The following is a 20,292-nucleotide window of genomic DNA, read 5'->3' as shown; positions in this document are numbered from 1 at the left end:
GCCCTTCCTGCTTTGATGCTAGCCCTGGTTCCCAGGGAGCCCCATTAGCTCGTGAGAAGTCGGCCTTCCCTACCTGTCCTTTTGAGCCTGGACGCCAGGTCCTGCAACAGCTGTGTTCTCACTGAGATCAGGCCTGGGGGCCTCATGGACAGGCCTTATGGGGGTGGGTGAGCTCTGACTCTGGAGCTGGGTTACTGTGGAGACTAGCCAGAGGCCAAGACGTCCTTGCCCCACTTCCTGAGTGTTCCTAGGGTTTGGGCCCTTTGACCCTGACCCTGGGAATTTCTAAATCTGGGCTACCTGTCCTGTAGGTTTGCTGACAGCATCTCGTGCCCGAGAGCCAATACTCACATAGGGGTTGATTTGAGTCTGTTCTTTTCACTGAGCATTTACTAAGCACCTACTATGTGCCAGAAGAAGAAGACCTGGTCAGGGCTCTTCAGGCACTTAGGAGTTGGGGGTGGGCCCAGACACGCTGACAGGCTATGAAACAGCTGTGCGAGGTCTAAGGGCCACAACAGAGTGGCCAATTCCTGAAGGGAGCAAAATTGACTCTGCCTCAGTGGATCTGGGACAGTCTTCCTGAAGAAAGGAGTCATCCACCCAGACCTTCACACATGGGTCTGATGCCAACTGTAGAGGGCTGGGGAAGGGCATACTTGACACATGGAACAGCATAAGCAAAGAAGGGCCAAAGTCCAACCGGGTTGAGTCCTCATTGTACACAGGTGGGAGGAGGGAGTTAGCATTTACCAAGTGCCTACTGGGGGCCAACCACTGACTTGCCATGTTTTATTGTCCGTCTCCTGTCATCCTGCCTGAAGAGCTGACACAGGACGACCAACCACCAGCCTCACCTCGGTCATGTGCGCTGTCTCATGGGCACTGTGGTGTGTCGTCTACATCCCCTCCTCCACACTCAGGGCTGAAGCATTGGCTCCTCTCGTTGCTGGGAGGACTGAAGGCAGAGACCTTGCAGCTGAGTCCCTCCAGAGATTGCCAGTGGCTGAAGAAGGCACCTTGCCCAAAGTCACATTCCTTCTCTGCTGCCACCCACACCTGATGACTGGCTAATGAGGGGATGGGGAGGCCGAGGGGAGTGAGTGTACAGGCCTGGCCCCCTTGCCTCATTCAGGGCAACTCTGAAGATCCATGTCAAATCCAGACCCTCTACGAGCTCATCTGAAGCCTCTGGTGTGTTGTTGGTATCACAGCCCAACTTCTCTCTTTGTCCAGTATTGCTGTCTCCTTGCTCCTACAGGTGTCAATCCCCAAAGCACACCCAAGTAATAAATTTTGTGCAGGTAAATCTCCTTCTCATTTCCTGGGAAATATGACCTGTAACAAGTCACAAGTCAATGCACACTGCTCAGCGCATAAGGGCAGGTAGGCCGTTTCTCTCTGTTGTGCAGTTTTTCTGTGCCTCTGCAGCAAATTCAGATAAACCCCAGTCTCTTAGGCTTACCCAAATGGATTTCTGTGCTCCCAGCAAAAGCATGCTGGCTAAAAATCTTTACGTAGAATTTATATTGATAGGCAACATGGTCAGGTTCCTTTCTGGCCTCCATCTGGGTTTTCAAGACCTGGTAATTTGTACATTTTGCCCTTATCCTCTTACCTTTCCAGCCCTACAAAACTCTGAATATTGTGTGTGCCTACATTTTGATCATTCTATTTCATGTGAGTTACCAAAGATTTCTCAGGGATAGGAGTCTGCCAGTGTCTGGACTGGAAGAGTTCTTTAGAGAGAGCCCATCCAGCCCTCACTATGCAAGAGGACGTGAAGGTGGGCAGAATGATATCCAGCCAGGGGGATGGCCTCCCCAAGGTCATGCACTCAAAATGGGGCAGACACAGACTGGCCTCTGGGTCACTGCTCCCACCCTGGTTTGTTCTTCTCTTCTCTGAGTCCCTTGCTGCCTTAGCCATTCTGCAAATGGCAGCCTTCACTGGTGCCAAACCTGGGTAACAACTCCCTCCCTTTACACCCCCCAAGTTTGAGCCCTGTGTGCCAAGCATTGGATCAATGGCCAAAGTTCCAATTTCCTTCTTTTCTGATAATCCCTCTTTTCCAATAAGCATCCCTTTTCATCTTCCTCTGTGTCTTGGATTCAGAGGAGGAAAAGCACACCCTGAACATGGAAGGGGCAGGGGACAAGCAAGTATCCCTCCCTTTATGTCCTTGACATTGGAGACCTTTGCTTTATTCCTGGGGAAATGTCCTCAGTCTCTGGAAATTACTACGTGGTGAGTTATTAAGAGAATGGGCTTGGAATTAGATAGACTCAAGTTTGAATTTCTGCTCTGCCTTCCATGGCTGGTTGGACTTGTGTAAGATTCTCTTGTTTCCTGAGTTTGTTTCCCCATGGATAAAATAGGAATAATAATAGTGCCTGTTTCATAAGGTGGCTGTGAAGATTCAATGTGATGATGTATTTAAAGCTCTTATTCTAGGGTCTGGCATATCATCAGTTCTCAAATATTGTCTATATATACATACTTTCACCAGAAATACTCGTACTGATATTTTTACTGATAGCATCAACAGAGTATTATAAACAGTATTATGAATAATGCTATTAATGTAGCATGTTGTAATTGTTATATAATGATATAAAGTTATCTTATTATTACAGTATATTAATAACAGTATTATATGTAATAATATTAATACCATAACATAGTATATAATACAGTATTAATAATAATGCTAATGATACTATTAATAATATTAGTACTAGCATTACTGATGAGGGTACATAAAGGCCTGTTTGTAGACCCACTTGATCAGAGGAGTGGCGACACTTTGAGGAGGACACCATATAAGCAATGCTCCGTCCTTTAAATACTGTTTCTCAAACTAAGTATCTCTGAAAGAGTTCCCATAAAGTTACCTGCCACTTGGTTTCTGCATCTTTCAAAAATTAACAAGTTGAAGAATACGGCAAGCATCATTCCTCCCATTTTGGATTCTGGTAAAGTCTGTCCCCGTTCTGAATCCGTCATGCCCCCTGGTCACGCATCTGCAGGGATGGACTAATCCTCGGGTCCAGTCCATCTCCGGAGGTGAAGAACCCCCGGAGCCAACCCCGTTGGTCCTCACACCTGCTCAACCTGGCCAGGAAGGCTGGGCGCCAACAGACGGCTGTCGTGTCAGGCCAGCAGTGCCTGGGCCACGCTCCACTGTGATTTCTCACTCCATGGATTCTCCTCGTTTGTCTTTGCTGCCCCTCCTGAGTTTTGTTTCTTTTAATTACACCTCAATTTAGTTATTTGAGCAGGGGAAAAGTTGAAGAATGGAGAGAAGCAGCTTCTTTCTCTCACTCAGCTGGATTCCAGTTTTTGCTTCCCTCCAAGGGGTGTCAGGAGGTGCCTGACCTATAATACACTACAGTTCCTTCCTTAATTCACCCTGACTTCTAGAAAGGCAGCATCTTGTAATTGCCTCACAGCATCTCAGGGCAATCAGGGGTCCTGTGGTACCTCATAATATCTGGGAGGCCAGATGGCTTTTTGGGTCAAATTTTACAAAGGGAAAAAGGGAGAAGCAAAGGAGGAGGCGTGAGTGGGTGGTTTATAGGGGTCGAGGAGTGAGGTATTGGTTTGGGATTGGTCAGGAATTCAGAAGCAGAGCTGGGAAGTGACACTAGTGACAATGACTAACGAATGCCATCACTCCCTAGGATCCGGAGGCTCTGCAAACAGTCCTCAGTCCTAACTTTGAACGGAGGGCCTCAACTGCCTAGCATTGCCCCTCCTTTCCAGACTTCTTTCCCACTGTGCCTCTCTACACCCTGGCTTCCTACCAGTTTCATTTTTCTCAAGCATAAAATGAAGGTAATAATAATAATACGGACCTTAGGAGTACTGTGGAATTAAATTAGTTAAAATAAGGAAAGCACTTAGTACCGGACCTGCACACAGCCACTGCATGGGTGATGCTCTTTAGCTTTCTGCTTCTGTAAAATAGTACAATAACTGTCATCCAGGAGGATATTTACAGGCATTAACCTTCACGCACATAAGTGAGCCATCACGTAGCAGGTGCTTAGAGAGTGTCAACAATGCTCTTGATATTCTTGTGCAGAGAAACAAAGTGACATGTTCAAGGTCATGCTGCACCTCTGCGAAAGTCTACTTGACTTCTAAATTAGCTGGTAAAACAAGGCAGGCTCTTGTTTTTGTATTTCCTGTTACATTCACAGTGTTCTATACAGAGGTATTACTAAATAAATAGTTGGGCTGATACAGCAGCAAAGCTGCTGCTACAAGGTCAATACTGTAAAAAGGTGCAACTGGGATCAAATCTCGATTCTATCACTGCTTCCTTACATGAACGTGAGCAATTTCTAAAATTTCTAGGTCTCTGTTTTACTGTCCACATAATATGGGAGGAGTGCTGGCCTTCTGAGAAGATTTCTCGGGCTCCTTTCTGCTCTGGCAGCCCTTTCTGTAAGGACGTGACTACAGGTAAGTGGGAAGTTAGAGATGACCTCACATGCTTTGCTCCTCTTCTCAAGGACAGATGATTCTCAGTTCCCTCCACTTAAATCTGGGTTGGCCTCAAAGATGTGCTTAAACAGTAGAATGTGGTGGAAATGATGTTCTGGTCCTGCTGAGGTGAAGTTTCAAGAAGACTGAAGTTTCTGCCCAGACTTGTAAACACTTGGTCTTGGGATGCTCCTTAGCAAACAGCCTCCAGGATGTGAGAAGACCAAACCAAATAGAAGCCATGTGCTCACTTTCTAGTCTACACCTGCACTGAGGTCCCTGACACTGAGAGTGCCGACTTTCAGGCACCCAGCCCCAGCACCAAACAGGAACGCGAAGGCGCCACCTTGGAAGTGAATCCTCCAGCTCAAATAACCCAGCTGTGAATCAGAGACAGACCACCCAGCCAAGCCCTTCCCACATGCCTTACCACAGTATTGTGAGCAAAATAAAATAGTTGTTTTAAGCCACTGAGCTTTGAGGTAGTTAATTATGAAATAATAAATAACTAGAAAAGTGAAAGCGAGATGCTGAATGACATTTTGAAAGGGGCTGAGAAGGTTGGATTTTGATCACCAGATTGTCTGGTGCTGGATCAATCAAAAGGTTCCTTCCCATGCTGGGAAAACCAGGACAACACAAAGGAAGAGCATGAGGGAAACACATCAGGAGGCAGCAGTTACTTAGAGATAGTGGTGGCATGGTTAAGTGCTCTTCCCCGGCATAAGAGTACATGACAGCAACTGTGAGCATGATGTGTCATGATCAAAAGGCCCTCAGAGGCAATGTAAGGGAATCCTGTATGGTATGCACGATTGTCTTGTTAACTTACAACTTCTCAAAAACAAATAAAATTGAAGGAAAAAAAAAGTTTCTTCAGGCATTCCCCATCACATTCCCATGCCTCTGAGTGTTGCAGAAGAGCTACTTGACATTCTTCATGCCCTCAGAAGGGCAGAAAGCTGTCTGATGGATAGAACCAGCTGACCATAGATGGCTTTGGGGTAGGGATGAAGAGTCCGAGGCAGGTTAGGCTACAGAGCTGTAAATCAGATGGGGACAAGAGGTCCTAGCATATGCCAGAAAGGAAGGAGAGTAAGGGCCCAACACCAGCTCCCCCATCCCACCTAACCTCTGATTAGCCCTCTTGAACTTTGGTGTTCAGGAAGGATAGGAGGCAGAAAACCTAAATTCGTTAGAGCTACTTTCCACTACCACTGGATGGACTGTAACAGAAAAATTATAGACAACTAGACATGTACTCCTGAATTAGTGTGGCCCCAAATATCATACCTACTGCATAAAAACTAAGTAATTGTGATCTCATCATCTCACACATAAACAGCACTTGAAGATTCCAAATCATTGCCAGTTATAATCTTTGATTTCCAGAAAACCTGTAAGTTCAAGAGCTGTTAGAGCCTTTTGAAGATTAAAGAATTGAGGCTAAGGGAGTCAAGGTAGATTCCAGAGACAGTCAGAAACCAGTTAGGATTGAAGCCCAGTTAACTCCGACTTCCATGGTTGCTCTCTGCCATCTTGTCTCCACTCCCCAGAAAATCAGCCCCAATGGCCTGGCAGCTAAGAATGACACTGTAGCTAGGACCAAGTCTTGGTTCTCCATCCTGCCACCTGGTGGCAAGACCTTGGAAAGTTTGACTCCCAGTTTTCACCCTGTTGAGAGAACCTGTATAGTTCGGGGTTGTGGTGAGGATGAATTATTGGATGTGGACGTGCTTTGTGAATTCTGAAATGTTATAAATATAGAAGGAATTACTATTTTTATACCTGTACCTGATGGAGTTATTGTTTTTTGTTTGTTTGTTTGTTTTAAAAGGGAGAGTGTAAGAATTAAGTTTCCCTTTGCAGGCATGATGGAAAGTCAAAAAAGAAAAACAAGGAATTTTAAATTTCTGTCTGCAAGTGAATATTGCCCTATCTATTCTGATGGCATGGAGAAGAGTGTGCCTTACATCCTTCAAATCCTGGAGTTTCAGATTTCACAGTAGATCCTTAATGTGGAGAGGAAGGGTTTTAACAACCTTATCAGACTGTTGAAATTACTGTTAACTTCCAGGGGACTAATACGTTTTTCTCTCCCCCCATCCCCACTCCCAGTTTACATCAATGAGTGGGAAGGACAGATAACCCCTGCCTAGACACACACACACAATCTCTGGATTCTGAGGTTTCATTTTTCCAGGACATCATTGGTCAAGGATAAGGATCTAAATTAGTTGAAGAAAGAAGACTGATGCAAAAACAAGAGGAGGTCGACAACATAATCCTTTTAGTTTAAAGACAACACTGAACTGATTTGGGAAGTGCTTTTGTGTTTTGTCAGGCCCTGGCTAGCTCTATGACTTGGGCAAATCCCCTTACTATTGACTGGGCCTCAGTTTTCCAAATATGTAAAATGAGGAATTAGATTGCAATACTCTGAAGTAGACAGCTACTTCTGTATACTAACTCATCACCCACAACTCCTCCTCTTCTTGATAATGTTCTACTTTCCCAAACAAATGCTATCTTCCGATCTCCCCACCTTTGCCTTGGCCATCACCACTTTCTTCCTCATGCAAGTGGACCCATCTTTTGAAGCCAGTTCCAACACAAACTTTCCCAGAAAGCCTTGAACAAACCTTAGGTCTCAACTAAACTTTCTCTTCTGGACTCTACCAAAGTACCTAGTCTCTATACTATTTATCTCTCATTGGCATGCACTTCATTGTGTACACAGAGGCAAGATATGCCTGACCTCACTCCCAGATAGGCTGGAGCTTTTTGAAACCAAGGGTTCTAAAGGACCTACCATCCGTCAGGTACACAAGCTCTAATATTTCATTTCCTTCTTCAAACAATTCCATAAAGAAGGGTTAATTGTCCTGCACTGCAGATAAGGAAACAAAGGTTCACAGGGGCAGCCTGGTTTGCCAAAGGCTATGCAAGCAAGAACTGTGAGGGTGATCCTCCCTACCAGTTCCCCCTCAGAGGAAGGCATTTCTAGCAAGTGGCCTTGGCACCTGAGCCAACTGGCACTTACCACACATCCTGAGGAGTCCACCTGGCGGTCAGACACGCACTTGAAGTTGCGGGTACAGCCCCCATTGTTCCGAGAGCAGTCACGAACTGGCCCAAAGGAAGACAGCAGGTCATTGATGGTTTCAAAATACGTGGACAGCATTGCTTCTTCCCTTGGAGAGAAAGAGAATGGTTAAACCCCAGAGAGATCTGTATTAAATTAAATTTTAAAAATTACATGTTCATTCCCTACATTTGAAACCAATACTTATTATATTTGTAATCAGGAAAATAATACAAGTAAATATTTATAAGTACAATAATAAGAAAAATAAAACAGTTGCAACGGTGCTTAAGTGTAGTTGTGATAGAGTTATACCCTTTATTTCATTTACCCTCATAATTTTAGAAGTTAGATATATGAGATTTCCATTTCACCGATGCATGAACTGTAGCTCAGAGAGGTGAAGTGTTTGTTAAAGGCTACCCAGCTTGTAAAGTGTCAGAACCAAAGTTTGTACCAAGCTCCATCCAGATCCAAAGACAAAGGTCTTTCCACTACACAACTCTTAACTTGCTTTATAGCTGCTTTTCCAGATTTAACAACTCCCTATGGCAATTCTGCAAAATGGGCATATTCCTGTGAGTCTCACTTTATGGATATAAAACTGAAACTATAAAAAGTTGTGGTATTTATCTCAAATCACACAGCCTATAAACAATAGAGCCCAGATACTATACAGAAATATCTGGCTACATGTAATTTTTCAGACTATTGCATGCAAGTCACTGTCAAAACAGGTGGCAACAGCTTTCAGAAAAGTCATGAGATTCCAGGCAAATGCAAGATTCCTTCCAAATGAGGTTCCCCAAAGACAGGACTAGACTAGATACCAAAACCCATTGATCTGCCGAAATTCTGGAAGATAGGAGATGCAGATGGAAGCTCTGTGGGTGCTGGTTTCTAGAGAAAGGGACCAAAAAAAGGGCATACATAGTGCCCACAGTTTCAGGAGATGCTGAAGGGCTTTCTGAACCACAGACAATGAGAAGCAACTCTAATTTATGCCTTGGTATGTGCCCAATGAGTCCAGAGCTGCCTGAATTTGGGCATGTAGCAGGAAGAGGTCAGTGAGTACTATCTGTGGGGTCTCTGGATTGTCTTCCATGTCTTCTTCCAGCTTTCCCTCTTCAGTCTTGGAGCTCCAGAGTTGAGTTTTCTAGCTCATTCCCTGCCTCTAGCCTTACTCCATTCTGGCCCATCCTTCATACTGACTGCCAGTGAATTTGGTAAACCCCAGCTCTGATCAGATACCCCTCTTCTCCACATTCCCCTGTACTTACAGAAGAAAATATTAATGTGTCACCTTGGCAGTCCAGGCCCTTTTGCATCTGGTCCCTGCCCACCTGTTGGTCCACACCTACCCCATCCTCATATTCTCTATATGCTAGCCATAAGCCTCGTCTCATTCCCTGAACACACAATTGTAGGAGTTTGATATTATTGATGAATTCCAAAAGGAAATATTGGATTATGTTTGTAAACTGATCTTTTCCTCTGGGCATATTAGGTTATATTGGATTCAGAGGTTTATTTGATTAAATAATCAGGTAAACCTCTTCTGCCAGTAGGGCACAAGACATGGCAAAGGACAGAGGTGGAAGGTTTTTGATGTTGGAGTTTTGATGTCGGAGTTTGATGCTGAAGCCTTAAGCTGGAACCCTGAGAAGTAAGCTCACAGTGGAAACAGAAACAAGACCCTGGAAGAGAGAAACCCAGGAAGCCTGAACCCTCACAGACATCGGCAGCCATCTTGCTTCAACACATGAAAATAGACTTTGGTGAGGGAAGTAACTTATGTTTTATGGCCTGGTATCTGTAAGCTCTTACCCAAATAAATACCCTTTATAAAAACCAACCAATGTCAGTATTTTGCATCAGCACCCCTTTGGCTGACTAATACGATAATCTTAGGTAAAGTCTCCCAGAAATAGACGCTAAGATAGAGAGTTGCATGCAGGGTAAGTCCCCTTGGGTGTTACACCTGCAGAAAGTGAGGAAGGCAGAATTGGGCTAAGGGTGGTTGAATCTGAAGCCTCAGTTAATCCTGTGGGGTGCTCTGAAGCTGGGGCAGGCCTTCAGGGATGTCATGAACTGAGGCAAGGGATTTAGGCCTTCACATGCTCATATCGGCCAGTCATTGGCCCACAGCCACCTTCTGGGACATGGATAACCTTGGATGAGGCAGTTCCCTGTGGATGAAGGCAATGCCCAATGAGAGATATGGCTGTGTCCCATCAGCAGCCAACACTCACAGCTGGGTGGCCCTGAATTGGGGATCTGGGTGCCCTTTGGTCTCTCTGAATCCCTACCGTGCACTTCCTTCTGTCTGGAATGTTCAACTCTAATGTCTCCACCTGATGAAATCCTAGGCATCCTTCAAAACTCTGTTCAAAAGCTATTCATTCAGGAGGAAGCAGACCTGGCTCAAGGGATAGGGCTTCCTCCTACCACACGGGAGCTCCACAGTTCAAACCCAGGACCTCCTTGACCTGTGTGGAGCTGGCCCATGCACAGTGCTAATGTATACAAGGAGTGCCGTGCCACACAGGGGTGTCCCCCACCTAGGGGAGCCCCACGTGCAAGGAGTGCGCCCTGTAAGGAGAGCTGCCCAGTGCGAAACCAAGTCCAGCCTGCCCAGGAATGGTGCCACACACACGGAGAGCTGATGCAGCAAGATGACGCAACCAAAAGAGACACGGATTCCCAGGCTGCTGACAAGAATAGAAGCAGACACAGAAGAACACACAGCAAATGGACACAGAGAGCAGACGGCTGGTGGGGGGGCGGGGACTGGGGAAGGGGAGAGAAATAAATAGAAAATAAACCTAAAAAAACCCACTTCCTTCATTCATTCACTCACTCATTCATTCATTCATTTATTCCTTCATTCATATTTACTAAGTGATTACTATGCTCCCAGCATTGTTCTAGGCATGTGGGATACCACAAAGACATAGGACTAAGTCCTTACTTACACCTGGCTTACTGTCACTTCCCTTGTGAAAACTTTCTTTCCTCTGCTGGACCTAATTCCTTTTCCTTTTGAGCACTTGGCCTAAACCTATTACCCCATTGATCTTAATCATCAGGTGTATAGTCTCCCAGGGAGATGGTATGATTTTTAAGGGTGGGGCTCAATATTTATTTATCTCTGGGAAGTGGACTTGGCCCAATGGATAGGGTGTTTGCCAACCACATGGGTGGTCCGCGGTTCAAACCCCGGGACTCCTCGACCAGGGTGGAGCTGGTCCATGCACAGCGCTGATGTGCGCAAGGAGTGCCGTGCCACGCAGGGGTGTCGCCTGCTTAGGGGAGCCCCATGTGCAAGGAGTGCGCCCCATAAGGAGAGCTGCCCAGTGCGAAAGAAATTGCAGCCTGCCCAGGAATGGCACCACACACACGGAGAGCTAACACAGCAAGATGAAGCAACAAAAAGAAATACAGATTCCTGGTGCCGCTGATAAGGATAGAAGCAGTCACAAAGGAACACACAGCGAATGGAAAAAGGGAGAGAAATCAATCAATCAATCAATCAATCTTAAAAAAAAATATGTATATATATATATTTATTTATTTATCCCTATTTAGGCCCCAGGACAGGGCATGGTAGGAGCATATGCTAAGTAAGTGCTTTTCAAATGAATCAAAGAAGCATCTGAAGGCAGGGATGTAATCTCCAACCAATCAAGAGATTTAAGAAGAGAAGGATCCCCACCTCCAGCTCTGGGTGATCCACCCAACCACTTCATGTTAAGAGCTGGAGTATAGAGACAAAGGAGAAGGCCTAGCAAGAGCTGCCGGGATAACCCCATTTCCTAACATTGTGTATACTGAGGTTGGGGGAACAGGTGCAAGGTGGAGAGAGAAGTAACAGTTCCTAAAATGAAGCTCACTGGAGATCTGCCATTTGTGAATCATGGAAAAGGACTGAAGATCCTGGGAAGATATTAAGGCTATTAAAATATTAACACCTTAAAAGGAGGAGAAGAAATGGAAAGATAGAGGAGGAGATAGAGAGAGAAGGAGAGATGACCCAAGAAAGTGAGGGAGCAAGGAAAGAGAGAAACATGCACTTTTCTTGTGATGGAAAGAAGAGAAACAGAGAGACGGGAATCACACAGGGTAAGCCAGAGATGGCAGACAGAGATAAACATAGGCAGACAGAAGATAGATGATAGGAAGGTAGGTAGGTAGAGATAGATAGATAGATAGATAGATAGATAAATAGATAGATAGATAGATAGATAGATAGATAGATAGATAGATAGATAGATAGATAGATAGACAGACAGACAGAGATGGATGGATACAGGAAAAGACAGTAAGAAAGAAAGAAAAAGGAGTCTTACTTAAAGAGAGATTAAAAGAGAAGGGGATGGAGGCAGAAAACAGCATGTGAAAAGAGAAAAATGGAGAGAGTGCAGGAGGAGGAAGGACTGAGAGAGACAGGATTAATAGGCAGAGAGATGAGAAGAGGAGAAAGCAGCAGGGTGAACACAGAACAAATGAGTTTAGACATATATATGGAAGGCAGGGTAGAAACGGAATTTGGGAGAGAACCAGAGAGCAACAGAAGTAGAAAGGCAGAGAATGGAAGTAAAGAGAAAGATTGAGTGGAAAAGAATCACACAGAGAAACGCAAGCAGAGACAGAGAACACAAAGAGAAACAAAGAGAGCAAAGCAAGAAACAAGCAAAAAATGTCACCTTCCAGCAGAACTGAGAGACAGCTCAGTCTACACAAATAAGGAGGTCGCCGGCTTTTGAAAGGATGGATTCTGCATAAACATCAGCTACATGAGGGGAACATCACTTAAAACACAAAGACCTGACACAGGGGCTGTTACTAAGTCAATACAAGCAATTGTTGCAGGCTAGGAAAAGAAGAATCTGGGCGCAGGGAAAGGAAGAGCTTAAGGCAGATGCTGGAATTTTCTCAACTGGGGGACTCAACCCCTCATCCCAGCTGCTAAATCCAAGGTTTGGGGTCTGTTAGGATACTAGAGCTGCCTCAACAGCAGGAGGCAAAGGTATCAATAGAACAGTACTGGGGGCAGTGGTGGGGTGGGGGTTGGCCTCACACAGGGGAATCAGTAGACCTGGGTGAGAGTCTCACTTTCTAGAAACTATCATCTTTGCCAACATCATCTTCATCATTTATGATTCCTGAGCACTTGCTGTGTGCCAAGAACTGTGCTAGATCCTTCACCCATGGTATTTCCTATAATTTGCATAAGAGTTTTATGAGATACACACTTTTGTGCCCATTATACAACTAAAAAAGATGGGTCTTAGGGAAGTTAAGTCACTTGCCCAGGTACAAAGCAGCGAGGTTAGAGCTTGCATTCAGATCTGCCTGGCTTCGGGTCCTGAGCTCTCTCCCTACCACCATTAAGCTTCTTTCCCTTGCTCTGTGTCCTTGGGCAAGCCTGAGCTCTCGTGACTGTAAGGTGGGTGGGAATCTGTGCCCAGTCCTTCTGTGCCTTAAAGGAGGAAGAACCAGAAGGGCAGAGCCCATGTGTTCTTTGTGTACCTCCCGGAGATAACATGTGAGCATGGCTCACAACAGCCCCAACCCATGTTAGGGCAGAAGGGGAAACATGGTGTATTTGTCTCCTAGGATAGACATTACTGCGTACCGCACACTGGGTGGCTTAAAACAAAAGCAATTTATTCGTTCATAGTTCCAGAAGTCCAAAATCAAGGTATCAGCAGGACCATGCTCCACTGAAAGCTCTAAGGAAGAATCCTTGCCTCTTCCAACTTCGAGAGGTACTGGCCATCGTGGATATTGCTTGGCTTGTAGCAACATCACTCCAATTATCTTTGCCTCTGACATCACGTGGCCTTCTGCCCCATATGTGCCTCTGTGCATCCTACCCTCTTCTTATAAGGACTCTGGCTATTGGAGTTATAGGACTATTCCAGTATGACTCCATCTTAACTAACTGCATCTGCAAGGCCCTCTCTCCAAACAAGGTCACATTCTGGATGCAAATTTGGGGGGAGGCACTACTCAACCCACTACACACAGATCAGAGGAAGTCCTCCAGCTCTCACTAGGACAGCCTCAGGGCTAATGCGCTGTTCCTGACTCTTACTCCAGTGCTCCTTCACTACTCCAGCCCTGCCAACCCCAGACTCTTCCCGGTTTACTGTGGTAATTACAAGGTCTGAAAACTCTTAGAAAAAGTGTTAAGAGAGAGCCACTTTCCTTGCAATCTGAGCCTTCATCTGAGAGGAGAAAAGGCCATCCCACCATGCTCCAGGTGCTGTGCAGAGGCATCTTCACACATATTATCTCAACCAAGTGTGGTCTGAATGACCACACAGGATGGGGGCTTCGGCCAACTTTTGTTGCACAGGGCCAGCCAGTGAATATTTTATGTTTCACAGGCCACAAAATCTCTTAATAGTCATGACTATTAGGTTGGTACAAAAGGAATTGCAGTTTCAGATCATGAATTTTAAGTCATTATAACTAGGCTTAAACACATCTTTATTAATCATAATAGGAATCATTACAATCAATACATTTTTGCCAATGAGAAATAAGTTTGTTTATTCCTATAGCATAAAAATCCATGCTTTGGGATTCGACGAATTCTTGGAAAGCATTTTCTGCATCCCTTTTGTGGAAGCATTTTCCCTGCAATAGGTGGTTGAGATGCTTGAAGAAGTGGTAGTCAGTTGGCAAGAGGTCAGGTGAATATGGTGGATGAGGCAAAGCTTCTTACCCCAATTCACTCAACTTTTGAAGCATTGGCTATATGTCATATGGTCAGGCATGGTCGTGAAGAATTGGGCCCTTTCTGTTGACCAATGCCGGATGCATGCATTGCAGTTTTTGGTGCATCTCATTGATTTTGCTGAGCATACTTTTGCAAGTTTGGCTTTGGCAAGTGCTTTGGAGCTCCTTCTCAGTCCAACCACTGAGCTGGTTGTCACTGGTTGTCGTATAAAATCCACTTTTCATCTCACGTCACAGTCAGATAGAAAAATGGTTCCTTGTTGTTGCGTAGAATAGAAGACAACACTTCAAAACGACGATATTTTTTATCTTTGATCAGCTCATGATGCACCCACTTATTGAGCTTTTTCACCTTTCCAATTTGCTTCAAATGCCAACTGACTGTAGAATGATCAATGTTGAGTTCTTTGGCTACTTTTCGTGTAGTTTAAGAGGATTAGCTTCAATGATTGATCTCAGTTGGTCACTGTCAACTTCCGATGGCCAGCCACTACACTCCTTATATTCAAGGCTCTCGTCACCTTTGCAAAACTTCTTAAACCACCACTGCCCTGTACGTTTGTTAGCAGTTTCTGGGCCACATGTGTTGTTGATGTTGCATGTTGTCTCTGCTGCTTTACAACCCATTTTGAACTCAAATAAGAAAATTGCTCGAATTTGCTTTTTGTCTAACATCATTTCCATAGTCTAAAATAAATATAAAAATAAACAGCAAGAACAACTGAGCAGAGTCAGAGAGACAGATAAAGCAGATACAACCCCCAGATATTAGTTCCTTTGAGGGCTAAAGAGACCCATGGGAGTTATGGTCATGGCCGATGGGGTTAACTACCAGGGCAGATGGCCCCTCTTTGGAAATGGTGTTTATGTGTGATGAATCTGGACTCAGATGGGATCTCCCTTCATAAGACTTTCATGCTAATGTGCTGGAGGTGCAGTTAATGTTGGGGTTTAAGATATATTTAGGGGATTTGAATCTCTGGACTGACAATGTGATAGCCAGATCCTGAGCCTCAACAGACTCCAGCACCTACAATCTGATTTATTGGACTTACCACACTCAGCTAAGATGGAGGTGAAGAAGGACAACCACCACACCATGGAGCCTAGAGTGATTACAACTGAAAATGGGAGGATTGCATCCAGCATCCAGGTGGAATCTGAGCCTCCTCTTGACATAAAGGTGCAATGGACACAACCAATCCAGTGTCCACATAGAAGAGGTGGCATTGGATTGGGAAAAGTGGACATAATGGACAAAGGGTATGGGGAAAGGCAGGAAGAGATGAGAGGTGGAGGCGTCTTCGGGACATGGAGCTGCCCTGGATGGTGCTTCAGAGGTAATCACCGGACATTGTAAATCCTCACAGAGCCTACATGATGGAATAGAGGAGAGTATGGGCCATGATGTGAACCAATGTATATGAGGTGCAGAGGTGCCCAAAGATGTACTTACCAAATCCAATGGATGTGTCATGATGATGGGAACGAGTGTTATTGGGGGGGGGGGAGAGGGGGGGTGGGGGGGTGGGGTTGAATGGGACCTCACATATATATTTTTAATGTAATATTATTACAAAGTCAATAAAAAATAAAAAAATTAAAAAAAAAATAAACAGCAAGAAATAAGTCATTAGCAAAAAAACATAAAGCAAGAAATGCCCATTAAAATGATGTATAACATAACCACATTTACTTAAGAATGTACACCAATATCAAACAGCAAATTTCAACAATGTAAGACCCCAATTACTTTCGCACCAACCTACTTAACTCTGCTCATGCAGTGCAAAAGCAGCCAAAGACAATATGTACATATACAAGCAAGCTGGGTTCCAACGTGAGTCTGGATTTGGCCCTGGTTGTAGTTTGCTAAATATTGACATTTCCTGTTTTCCATGCAAAAAACCTGAAGCCCCTTGTGGTTAAGGAATATGTGTAAATTCACTCAGATAGTCAGTGTTAGAGTTGGGATTTGACCCAGGTGTGCCCTACTCCAGAACCCACTTTCTAACTCCTACATGAAGTTTCTTCTGAACCTCACTCAGTCTTCTCATCTGTAAATGGGAAAATTATCTGTCCCACTCTCAACCCTGTAGGATTATTGGGAACACAGAGTGACATGGTGCACAGAAATGTTTTGCAAACTCTAAACTAGGGTGCAGATGTATTCATTATCCATTCATTCAACTATCCTTTGAGCACCTGCTGTATATCAGGTACTGAGCCGCCTCTGATTCTGACTCTTCTTTGGCCCCTCTTGCTTCTCTCTCTGTACCTCCAAAGTTCAGATTGTCCAAGATGTTTTCCATGTAACACTCCAGTTCTGGCAACCTAATTCTTTGTTTTTTTCTTCTTGATAACGCTGGTTTCATATAGAAAACAGCTAGAACTCACCAGGCGGGGTGAGGCTGCTATCCTCTCATTACCTGATTACTCAAGTGCAAATGCATTATTTGGGTCCCATTTGGCTGGGTTAGCCTGAGCCCCACGCAGGGTGAGCATTAGAGAGGGCAGCTGGGGACAGATGCTGACATGGCCCACTGGTAATCAGCACCAGGAAAGGTCTGTATCACTCAGAGAGGTGTGAACAGATGACTCAGGGCCAGATGGTGACAAGCCCCCCTCGGATGGAGACAAATCATTCCCTGGCAGCCTTGTTTCTGGAGCTCCCAGGGAAGGAGGAACCAAGGGTAGCCACTTACTGGCTTGGTAAGTGGTGAGACTCTCACCTGCCTCATCCCGTCTTGGGTTTTGTGGAGCCTTATCAGCACCCAATGGCAGAGAAGAGGGCAGGTTTGTCTGGACTCCACTCCCTGCAGTGGAATCCCACCTTCACTCACTATGTGACTTTGGGCAAGTCACTTAGACTCTCTGAGTCTCAATTTTCTCATCTGAAAAAAGGCTATTAATACCTGGCTAGCAGAGTTAGCATGAGGAATAAGTGAGATAATGTGTATAAAATGGCATAATTAGCACTGTCTGGATACCCCCACGAGTTGAAAATGTTGTGCCTTGAGAATGTAAGGAGCTCCATGAAGGGGGAGCAAAGAGGATCTGGGACACAGTATTGTCCACTTATTCAGTTAAACTTTTCACTGATGCCTAATGTGTTCTGGGCTGATCTCTAGTGGCAAAGGAATGGGTGTGGCATAGCTGCCGGGAAGGCAGAAGAAAAATTAATCTGGCAATACAACATGTGCTATAGGGCCTTAAAAGTAAGGCCCCCAACACAGATCAGGCTTTTTGGAGAAGGCAATACTGAACCTGAGACCTAAAGGGTGAAGAGAAATTAGCCAAACGAAGGAGGGTGGTATGGGTTCAAGGTTAGTCCAGGCAGAGGGAACAGAACACGTTAAGGCCTGGAGGTAGGAGAGGTGTGCCCTGCTGGGGGAACTTCAGGCCATGCAAGGAGGCCGGGTTGGTGAGGAGGAAGGGGGGTGTGGTGGTGGATGGAGAAGCATCTGCTGAGCCAGGTTAGAAGGGGTTTTGTATACCAGGCCTGGGTGATTCTGGACTTCACCCTAGGAACTGTGGGCTGCCACCAAAGGGTTCTAAAAGCAGGGGAAAAGATGGATTTCTATTTTATAAAGATAATTATAGCAACAACAACAACAATAATAACTGTTAATGTTTACTGTGCATTTGCAATATGCCAAGAAATGTTTTAAGACCACTGATGATGACGTAGGAAAGCATGAGCACAGGGCTGGCATACGGTAATGCTTTATAAGGATTAGTTGATAAACGATTTCTAGGGGTAGGGAGGAATGAGCTGGGATAAACCACAGGGAGGCTGATTTGGGCTTTTCAAAGGTCATATCTGTTCAGCCATGGGAACGCTACCTTCCAAGTACTTCTGCTGGCCACTGCAGGTTTGCAAACTGAGGAGGAGCCAGGGCCATTTTTAGGGATGGCTGTGGAGCGGGATCAAGCTTCCGTGGGTGGGAATGTACAGTACACCATGGTGACAGTAGCAATAACTAAGGCTTGAGAACTTATGACTCTACATGGATTATTTCACTTAATTCTTGCCATGGTCCTAGGGGATGGTGCTCTAACTATTCCCATTTTGTTGATTAAGAAAGAAATGCTCTGTTCGCACACACAACCTGGCACTCTCAGAGGTGAGCACACTTGCTCTGTGTCACACCAGGAGGCAAGCCAGACCTCCACCGGGGACGGGTCTGACTCAAATCCTGCTAGCATCTTGCCTTCCCCTTTAAGATTCCTTCCCACCTGGAGATGCTGAGACTGACATTCCCGCTGACACTTACCATTCCCCTTCCCCTAGCCATTACACGCTGCACTAATTTAGGCTGAGAATACATATTGCTTTGCAGAGTGGTCCCGCAGCTTCCTGAGTGCCTCGTGCCTCTGAGTAGCTTGGAAGCACCCTGGCTCCCAGCCCCCAGCCCCTTGCCTGCTGCAGCTGTTCCTGGAGTAAGTGGAGCCTGCACAGAAGGGAAGGTGACAAATCAGGCCCATCAGCTGTGTGGTCTTGGGAACAAAGAAAAAATGATTGTGTCTACTGTCCATCTGTGAAATGGGACAGCAAAATTCATCTCACAGGGTTGTGATGACGATTCAATGAGACAAAAGATGTAAAAGCCCTTGGAGAGAGAGACCCAAAGTGGCTCTCAATAAATGGCCATTGTGTTCTATAAATGCATTTCTTCATTTCACAAATATTTACCCCCGGAAAGGATGCTGGATGTCAGGTATAGAGAAGAGAGAACATCAGCCATGGACTTTGTCGTCCTGGAGCTTCAGCCTAGTAAATGTAACCAGATCTCTCATCAAGTCCCTGTATCCACCCCTACCCATCGCCTTCTCTCTGTCTCTGCTTCCATCTCTGTCTCTGTCGACACCATCTCTACCTCTAACTCTGTCACTGTCCTATGTCGATGTTTATTTCTATGCCTATCATTACAAACTCTGATAGAGGCTTAAAAAATACCGGGTGCTGCATGAGTATATGGCAGAGGGACCACACTCCTGCAGGGGGGTTTCCCTGGCGATTGTCAGGCCCTGCAGCCAAACCATGCAGTGGCCTTGGTCACACCAGGGCTTTCCCAGGAAGCGCCAGGTGAGTGCTCCTGCATCCCCCACCCTAAACCCCACACCCCAAACAACCACCTCCATTCCACTGGCAAAAAGCCACCGTCTCCTCCCTGCACTTGTTCTCGAAATCCTCTTCACCCACCCGCCTTTCTCCTGCCCCTTGCAAATCCCATCAGTATTTAAAAAATGGAAACAACAAAAAAGGTTCAGTGACAAATGCTATGGATTGGGGAATTACTTATTCATGAAATAACCATATGCAGCCATTGAGAGCTCCTCACAGCGCTCATCTCAGAAAGAAGCTCATTAGGAAGGGCCTCCAGAGGGAGGAGAATGCAAGGCTCTCAGGAGGGATTGCTCAGAAAGCCAGCACCTCCCTGCAACCGGAGTGTGTCCTGCCCGCCCAGGGAGGGGAGAGGCCCTGATGATCTGGGACCTTAGCGGGAGTCCCCTGGAGCAAGAAGAGCCCACGCTCAAGAAAAACAGAGGCTGCGTCCTCCTGCAGGAAGAGCACGGTCCTGGAGTCCTGGAGTATGCAGACATGGCATACGGTCCAGCTCTGCCTCCTTCTGCTGTGTGTCTCTGGGTGACCTTCTACCCTCTCTCCGCCCTAGCCTCCCCATTTGTACCTAAAAAAGTCTTTCCAGCTCAAGTTTTTAATACCATCATGTGGCTTCCCAGGAAGGCTGACAATGTTCCCAATTGTCAATTTCATTTTCCAAGGTAAGGTAAGAGAGAGAGTGAGAAAGGGAGAAAGTCTCTTTGATTCCTTTTGCTTCATACCTAAGAAATCAAGGGATTTATGCAGCTGGCAGGGAAATCGGAAATACAACTGAGTCACTGTGAAAAAGTCCTGGCCTAGTGGAGTGAACTGATCAACTCATTTAGGCTGTTTAAAGTTC

The 20,292-nt window shown here is 45.5% G+C and overlaps 1 protein-coding gene across 3 annotated transcripts in view; it reads right to left on the bottom strand.

The window, feature by feature from the left end:
• Positions 1 to 20,292, bottom strand: part of ASTN2 (astrotactin 2) — a 950,369-nt gene that overhangs the window by 370,938 nt on the left and 559,139 nt on the right. For all 3 annotated transcript variants that reach the window (XM_058302487.1, XM_058302488.1, XM_058302489.1), the window contains one exon: positions 7,535 to 7,685. In XM_058302487.1, coding sequence (XP_058158470.1) covers positions 7,535 to 7,685 — 151 coding nt within the window. The remainder of the gene's footprint in view (positions 1 to 7,534; positions 7,686 to 20,292) is intronic.

This window comes from Dasypus novemcinctus, chromosome 8 (assembly GCF_030445035.2).
Source record: "Dasypus novemcinctus isolate mDasNov1 chromosome 8, mDasNov1.1.hap2, whole genome shotgun sequence".
NCBI lineage: Eukaryota > Metazoa > Chordata > Mammalia > Cingulata > Dasypodidae > Dasypus > Dasypus novemcinctus.
The sequence above is the reverse complement of the archived record's forward strand: the minus strand, read 5'-3'. Positions and strand labels throughout refer to the sequence as shown.